General features: G+C 34.1%; 1 protein-coding gene across 1 annotated transcript; it reads left to right on the top strand.

Annotated features, from left to right (window-relative positions):
- The first annotated feature begins 4,420 nt into the window (after window positions 1-4,420).
- On the top strand, window positions 4,421-8,891 carry si:ch211-157c3.4 (Lipopolysaccharide-induced tumor necrosis factor-alpha factor homolog-like). The gene is made up of 5 exons (XM_056753232.1): window positions 4,421-4,504; window positions 7,163-7,231; window positions 7,361-7,450; window positions 7,640-7,808; window positions 7,901-8,891. The coding sequence occupies exons 2-5, from the start codon at window positions 7,186-7,188 to the stop codon at window positions 8,013-8,015; spliced, it is 420 nt and encodes a 139-aa protein (XP_056609210.1). The 5' UTR covers window positions 4,421-4,504; window positions 7,163-7,185; the 3' UTR covers window positions 8,016-8,891.
- Window positions 8,892-9,186: the final 295 nt, after the last annotated feature.

Here is a 9,186-nt window from a genome sequence, read left to right as displayed (position 1 = left end):
GGCTTTGATTTAGTTTTCTGTGATTTTCTTATTTGCTCCTGTAAACCTGCTTTTTAACAGTGCACAATGTAAAAAGCGCTATAAAAATAAACTTGAATTGAATTGAATAATGTAAAGAACATTCTGTGAGAATTTAATCTTAAAACCTTTAATATTGACCAATTAAGGACATGTCTGAGATTAAAATCACGGTGAATTTATGAATAGAAAATACACTTTGATGCTCATAATAATTAGATTTTGAGACTTTAGCCTGGATTTCACAGGCAAATACAGAACACTAATTCAAAATTGTGGGTGGTGTGGGCTAATATGTAACCTTGGACGACAAAACCAGTCTTATGGGTAAATTTTTCGAAATTGAGATTTTACATAATCAGAAAGATGAATATATAAGCTTTCTTTTGATTTATGAGTCATTAGAATATGAAAATATCTGAGATACAACCGTTTAAAACTCTGGAATCTGAGTGTGCAAAAAAATCAAAATATTCAGAAAATTGCCTTTGAAGTTGTTAATCAGGGGCACTGTGGCAGGCCATCCACTCACAAAAATAATGTCAATATATATTTAAGGTAGGAAATGTATAAATAACTTCATGTAACTCATGTATCTTCATGATCTTTACTTAATATCCTATTGAATTTTGGCATGAAAGAAAAATAATCTTACACCCATACAATGTATTTTTCTCTTTTACTAAAATTTTCCCCGTGCTGCTTAAGACTGGTTTTGTGATCACATATGTGAAGGTTAATATTATGCGATGAAATAACTTAATTAACTATATTACACATTGGCAGGTTTGATTATCTGTTTAAATAGTGGTTGACAAAGGTTACAACATGAAATCCTCTCTTTTGTTGAAGGTGTGAAGTGATTTGTTGTCTCAACAACCATATTGTATTATGTTGAGTAGCTTCTACTTAAAAATTAACAAATTTTTAACATTTCAAGCTTAACTTAAAATCCTTTGTTCATTCATCACAAGAATACAAATTACAAAAAATGCTCAAAATTATGCATTAAGTGAATGGAATTTTTTTGTGAAACTACAGTTAAAATTAAGTATACCTAACATACATTTCCAGTGCAATGAACTCAATATTATCAGTACAACGCTGCAAGGAATACCCATTAGCTCTTTCGCCTGAAAAGTTTGATTATTCATGCTTTTTTAAATAAAAATCACTTTTGGGGCATTTATATAGATGTTAATAAGATGTATAACGAAATTTAAGATGTACATTATTTTGTATTATTGATGTTGTTTCTGTGAAGTTACCATTCATTCACGAGATTCATGTTTACATTGGTAATCATAAATGGTTCAACCCATCATATTTCTTACCCCAATAAGGAAGACACACATCAGAAATGCAGAATGTTGTGTGCTTCTGTGGAGAATCATTCAATCAGTCATCAATTATTTCTAAACGGTTTGTTATAATAATATACTTAACTATGCTATATGAACATTTAGGTAAATTAATTGAATATTTAAGTACAGCCCACATGACGACGGCAAGGTGATTGAACTCGTGCTACATATTTAAGTAAAGAAGACCAAGCGAACTGTGATTTATTTGTGTAAACACAACAAAGATTATCTTATTAATTTTACTTAAAATCTCCTTCAGTTAAACTTCCTAAAAATCATGATGCAAAAACGGTGCACATATGTTTTAAGTAAGGTCAATGAATCATTTTTTACAGTGTGGAGTGGTTGTATTATTGCTGTAAGTTTTTTGTTAAAGGAAGAAAATACTGGATCAGGGCAATGTTGGTCCATAAACAATATACCCATCTAGTTCACTGCAGTCATGTGTTGTGTAGAAGCGTACAAACTAATCTGTATCTTTGACAATTATGTTGATTAAATGGTTAAATTAATTAAGTTGATAATTGTAGAAAAATACTTCAAATGGTACTTAAAATTTAATTTGTATCTTTTTAACCATGAAACACAAGAAATTTTATTATGAAAAGTTTAAAATTGCAGTCAATGAAAATGTAGGTTGATCTTTGGCTGTCTAGTTTTGTTGCAATTTTCAATAAAAACAAGTTGAGATGTAAAGGCTGGTCTTTTTACATGCTAAACAAAAACACTGTACAAGCCTATCTCACCGTTCTGATAACAAGTTAAACTTTTTTGCTGTGCATAGTCTGCATGACAAACTGTTGAGTTATTATGGAAGTGATTCAGATATAAATTTTGAACAGCTCTGTGTCAATTTGTCCACCACCAGTTTCTGTGTGAACCGTGAATTTACAGAATTTGCATACAATAGAATATTTGATTCAAGTTTTTACTGTTTCTTGTCCTGGATGTCAGTCAGCTACACATGCAGGTAATCTCAAACTCTTCTTGAGACTTTCCACTTTAATGCTTTCTAAGTTGTAGCCACACACTGCAGGACTAAATCCTCTCATGGGTAAATCCTTATATTCTGCACATATTGATGATTTATTTTTGAATCGGTTCCTTAAAGAAATGACCCATTTCCTTTTCATGATGTGTCTTTTGCTTTCTGGGTTTTCCAATAGATTTTTTTAAAACTTTTGCTGTCTTCAAATGTTTTTTTAGCTCGACTAACATCTTGAATATCCAGTTTGGGCCATGGTTTGATGACTTGCATTGGTAATGCTACACATTTTTCTGTCAACTTAGTAATTCTAAGTATTTTCTTGAGGTACCGTAGTTCTGTAAAGATGACATTAAATACCTCCAGTTTTCTCAGAATTCTACCAGCTGGTTCATCTTAACACTTTTATACAGTGATCATATCAATGTAAGAAAGGTACTTAGAACATGTGTTCCCACATTAATTTATTGTTTAAATAAAAATATGTTATACATACTACATCATCTGTTTTACAAGGAAAAATAAAGGCATAATTCCCATGTAACAAGAATAAGTTTCGTGATTTTTCTAGGTTTTCGAACAGTAGTCTTTGTGAAACTGAAAGCTGGATATGAAGCTCATTGCAGTGAGAGACAGATAACCAGAGATTGTCTTTCATCCAGTGGACATCCAGAGAAAATGTCCAAGCTAAGACCCTATAATAAAATATCACAGATTTCTTGTCGGGTCACACATCACTCTCACTGTAAAACAATTCTGTGCATTAGTGAAAACTTTTCATGGAATAAAACCTTTTTACGGAATGTGGAACAGAAAAGGATTAGTGAGGACAAGTGGAATGTTGCAGGACGAGCTTGGCCGCAGTGTCAAAGGAGTGTCACACAAAAAAAGACGCAGCTGAGAAGCCGAGCCCACTCTCATGATATCAGCAGCCTCCTCCACTCCCCGCCACACCCTCAAAGCCTGTGGACTCTCAGAGACCTGACTCAGCCCAAAGCTTCCATAGCAGCTCACAAACCCCCTAATCCAATCTCAACCATGCCGTTTACATAGCCTATATAGCGCTTGTTTGAAAGATAGAGATCTGTGTATAAGTGAGTTTTGGTGCTCATGTGTGCTTGTTTTTTTCCTGTGATATTTTATCATAGGGTCTCAGCATGGACATTTTCTCTGGATGTCCACTGGATGAAAGACAATCTCTGGTTATCTGTCTCTCACTGCAATGAGCTTCATATGCAGCTTTCAGTTTCACAAAGAATACTGTTCGAAAACCTAGAAAAATCACAAAACTTGTTCTTGTTTCACAGACTGGGGTAATCTTTAAAATCAGAAATAGTCAGGTGCAGTGATTACTAAAAACTTCTTACAAGCATTATTCCTGATTGTTAGCCTTTCCTGTTTGTGGCCTGAGGGACCCCAGGCCCTTCAGAAAACAAAGATATCGTTAGGTTTCACTGCCAAATGAATAAATGTAAATGTAGATATCACTATGATAGTTTCTAATATTCGTTTTCTTAGTTAAATTATTCATACTGATCCAGACAGAACATCAACAGATGTCTTATTCTGAAAAGAGCATGTCTATTGTGTATTTTAACAGTGTTAAAGTAATTTATCTATTGCATTAGGTGTAAGCTGTAACATTTTAAAAGATTTTTGAATTACAGATTATTTTAGTTTATCATTGTGATATCTATGGGTTCTTTACAATTAGTCACTATGATATATACTCTGATTTAAATTAGATTACACATTTTTTGTCTTTTCCAGCTAACTGAATTATAGCGAAAAATCATTACTTGATTTCATCACATAGAAATCAGTATGAAAACTGATAAAATCAGAACACATGATAACACAATACAGCTGTCTGATATTTCATATAAAACATGCATGTTTTCTTTCCAATTATAAGTGTTTATCTTCATTAACCTTATTAGTCATATACTAATCAGGTTTTTCTGAGATATTTCCAATGACAGAAAGAACAGCTCTCTTCCGGTTCACTCACAAGAACATTCATAAAAGACAACAAAAAGAAAATATGTTAATGTAGTCAGGGGTGGAGTAACTACGAAAAGCTTTGAAAGGCGATAGAAACTGGTTTCAGTCATCAGCAACAGCCGCAACAGTACAGGTAAGAACGCTCTCCTTACAAAGAACTGCACAAACAAACTCAACACAGTGAAGGTTTTGCAGTGCTTTTGGTGCCTTGTTTAGCCAAAAGTCAAATAGGTTTGTGATAATATAGGAATATGTTAAGATAACAGATGATGTGAAAAATTGCATAACTGTGTAATGATGCTGTTTTGGTTTATTTTCAAGCATTCTTGTTGAATCATTTACATTGCTTTTTATTCAAAGTGAACTTTCTCTCTAAATGGCAAATGCTAAGTTGCCGTTGGTTAAGTTTGTTTAGTGGGCTGATAATGAATGGTTTGATTTGAGGAAATAGATTTGATTCGAAATGAAAATACAGGGCACGTTTTCAGAGAATTAGGGTTGAAATCAGTTGAATGATAATTGTGTGTTTCAGAGTCATTCACAGTAATTGTGCTTTAGTTGTCCTTGTCCTTATTGTCTCTACTCTTTGCTAAACAAACAAGTCCTTGTTTTTGTGCGTCATTAAGGTAACTGAACATTGTGTGGGCTTATTTTGTATCTGGATCTTCAGTCCTGTGATTGGGTTAATCAAACATCAAACAGTAAAGCTAAATAATGTGTTGATTAAATTGGAGGATAAAATTAAGGAACGTGTGGTGTGACTCGCGTGTCTTCTGAAAATTGTCAGGATAATTAGCCATCAAATGTTTATCCGTGATGCATGTGTGGTGACACATATGAGGAATATTTTTCACTTTAAGACAACATCATAAAATAGGAAGAACACATGTTCAACATGTGTTCTTTGCATTTTCATGACAAGATGAGTTAAGAGAGGGATGAATGACGGATGGAAACACCTATCATTCCTGGGTCATAGAGACAAATGATTTATAGGAGAGTGGAGTTGTTTCTGTTTACTAAAGTGAGCTTTTATCAGCGAAGACAAAACCAAAAAGATATTGATTATACATACTTCTTGTGCCAAGGATGATAAAAATCTATTTGACTTTGTCACAACATGCCTCTTGAGTGAGGCAATGTTTGGCACGCTATGGGTTTGACACAATGGAACCTCCAAGGAAACAGATTGTAGGCTTTTCAGCAAAACCGAAACATTTCAAAAATTATAAAGCACAATTCAATTCATCGCACAGCAAAAAAAATTGAACCTGTTAAAGTAACGATTCTTCACACTTGATCCAAACCTCCATGTGTTGCAGAGTATTTATTTTGTGCTATTCTGTTTACCAAACATACAATGATATAAGTTGGATATTAAGTTTAGATTTTAAATGTAGAAAAAGTATATTTTGAAACCAACATACAACACCACTGCTAGAAAAATGTCACTGATAAAATGTTTATTGTGAGTTTTTAACTATCTAACTGAATTTATGACTCAAGTTCTAATGATTACTGAGATATAGGCCTTGTGATAACTTCCAAATTTAACAGCCAGCTCCCTCCTATGTAATACAAAATACATTTTCATGGCCAGTAATAAATATTTACGACTGGTAAATTTCCAGATTGCTTTTCAGTTCATTCGCCATTCACAGGCGTGGCATGTTTTGAACCAGAATTTTCATGTGTTGTGTAATATAAAAAGACAATGCTTTCATCGAACCTGACTCTAGCAATAAAAGGACAAGCCTTTTAAATCTCTGTATAGCGAGTAATATAGCTGACGTATTTGGACTGTTTGAGGTGGTCACCTCCTACTGTTCTGACACACACCTAAAACATGTACTCCAAACCTCTCAGGAATGTCCATTTTGAGATAACATATAATCTTCCTACTAACTAAATACCTAAGTACGGTATTAATATACATAATAGAGAGATTTGTTTATCTGACACATGTGAGGTTGAATATGCATTTAGAGATGAAGAAAATGCATTTAATATTTGTATTTGTTATTTGAAGCTTTGGAGTAACATGATCACATATTAATATTAACTTTTTGATGTCTAAATGAACCTGTAAGTATCTAATACAGTTAAAGGAACTTGTATGTTTCATTGCTCGTATATTGCAGGATATAACTGTATTTACTGTGACAGTCTTATATTAGAACTGAGAATGTCTTTTTAGAAGTGTCTAAAAAGAAGTATCAGGGTGTCTTAGTAAACTAGTCAGACATGCAGCCGAGCAACATTCTTCTTTTGCCTTTGGGTGGACGTCTGCATCAATAGGTGACTGGGCTCGTAACACTGTTGTCTTTTGATAAGGCGTTTACCTTAGTGTCATCATGGAAATGCAGCATGACCTGTCATTTGATGTGCTTTTACCAAACAGGTCTAGGAAAACGAAGCAGGCAGACAGTTAAGCTACACATATTTCACCTCATTTAGCATCAATACAAGTAAATTATTGTTTGGGATATTTGGGGGGTTTACGTCCGCACAAAGGCGTCGCCCAGTGTGTGAAGTCGGTCTGCCCAGCTCAGCATCAACACAGTTTCTCTGATGTTCTAACCTGTTATATCTGATTTCTATTGTTTGCCATTTAAATGTATTTAGTTGCCAGATGGTACTATCCAGAAAACTTGATATTACTAAAGGGACAATGGCACCTGAAAAGTCAATTTTATAACGTTTTAAGTAAATGAAGCACAAAAAAAAAACAGAAACATTCCCCAAATGTCACACAAATCACATATTATGTCTTTTACTCTTTCCCTACCAGTGTAAATCCAGACAAAGAAAAGAATGAGTGCCAAAGGAACCCAGGACCCACCTCCCTATATCATACCAAGTAAGTTGCCGAGTCATGCATTGAGTTTGAATGGCTTATACAAAGTGACTTTAAAAATCCAAACGTCAGTATTTGTTTGACACAAATTGTTAATCATATAACACGAAAACCTCTTTCTTTTCTCTAAAGTGGACACCAAAGGTGATGTCAAGGTTTACCATGTGCACACACCATTCACTCCACAAAGTTCCACTATCGGAGACTCTCAACGGCCACGTGGTGAGTTTGTTACCTGTCAATTATGGAAATCGCTATATTTTGATTATATATTTTTGAGGATTTGGCTGTATAAAACTTATATTTGCTGTCTTCTTTGCCTGGTGTTTTTGCAAAGTGATTTTTAACCCCAATAAAATACATCAGATCAAATTTAGATGTTGACAAATCCAAAAACATCTCTTCCTGTAGTTCAAGCAATTGACAACAAAAACAAATTTGTCAGCTATGAATCGTACGATCTGGGTCGCTATCCGGGAATGGCCACCTGCACTAGTTGCCAACAGCAAATCTTAACAGACGTCACCTACAAAGCAGGAGTCTATGCATGGTTGATGTGCCTACTTATCATTCTGTGTGGGTAAGGATCCATTTAAAATTTGTAACTAGAAATAAAAAAATCAAACTATTTGGCATTAGCTAAATAAATGTAAATCTCCTCTTCTCTACCAGGTTTATTCTATGCTGCTGTCTGATTCCGTTCTTCGTCAAATTTTTCAAAGACGCCTATCACACGTGCCCGAAATGCAGTAGGATCATCCACATTGAAAAGAAGCGATGCTGCTAACCTCGTCTCCTCCCTGATTTCAACAGTGCTCATGGATTTATGTGGCACCATACACAATATGAAGGACTGGAGGAAACTTTTAGACCAATAGGGATGTGTAAAGTTTTAAGAACTAATGTTGTAAGACATTTGTAATTAATAGCCTTAAGGTTTGCAGCATTTGTATTACCAATTTTACATATAACATCAAAAATTAACGTGAATACTCATCATTTTGATTGTTTCTAGATATATTCTACTTCTGTATAAAGGCCTCGGGGTTGGGGTTGAGAGTGTTGACCTTTGTGACATAAGGCAAACGGTCTTATAGAAATTGCCACATCAACAAATGTCTTGTGACACATCAGGACTGAGCAAATCTGCATAACATAACTGACCGTTATATTGTTGAGATTGTCATAAATGTTGCCATTAATCAATTAGATCCCACATAAATAAGAGAAGGGAATTCATTCGCCCAAAGCTCGTGCTGGGTTTGTTGATGTTGAATGACGTTGGTGGATAGTTTTACAGCTGTACAAATACTTTTATTCTGTCAAGTCTGTTTTTACAGTAGTCTCTATTCGTACATTAATGTTCATATGTGCATAAACGTAGAGCTATAGTAATAAGAAAAAGCAAGGCGGTTCACACAGAACGGGTTCTTGCGTTAAATCCCGCGAGACACTGTAACGTTGGTGGTGCGTTTAGCTGATGTGTACGTAATCAGAGCAAAATCGCGTTCTGTGTGAAACAGGCCCCTGTCTATGTGCAATAACGTCATAACTTTCTGTTAGATTTTTAAGTATTGGGAAAGACTGTTAGAAGTAATAAATCTAGAAAAAGTATTAATGAAATTACTCTACAATTGCAATAAAATGAATAAGAGTCTCCAAATGCATGTGTGGTCTCTTATTTCAAACTTCAGAACGAATGATGACTTTTATTTAGCCTGTTTTAAATCTCTTTTAAATATCCAATTGGGTTGCCAAAAGTAAAAACAAAGAGCAGTAAAATTATATATAAAAAAAAGTTCTTTCTGGAAATAGAATGCTTTGAGAAATATGGATAATAATACTTCCCAGTTTGTTATATTCTCACACGTATAATGGTCCGATTTATAGTATGACTTTTGTTAAAATTTAATTACATTTCCATAAAAAAACATTCTTAAAATAATCTGATCATTTCA

Source organism: Triplophysa dalaica, chromosome 7 (genome assembly GCF_015846415.1).
Source record: "Triplophysa dalaica isolate WHDGS20190420 chromosome 7, ASM1584641v1, whole genome shotgun sequence".
NCBI classification, from domain to species: Eukaryota; Metazoa; Chordata; class Actinopteri; order Cypriniformes; family Nemacheilidae; genus Triplophysa; species Triplophysa dalaica.
This window is presented reverse-complemented; position numbering and strand designations above follow the sequence as displayed.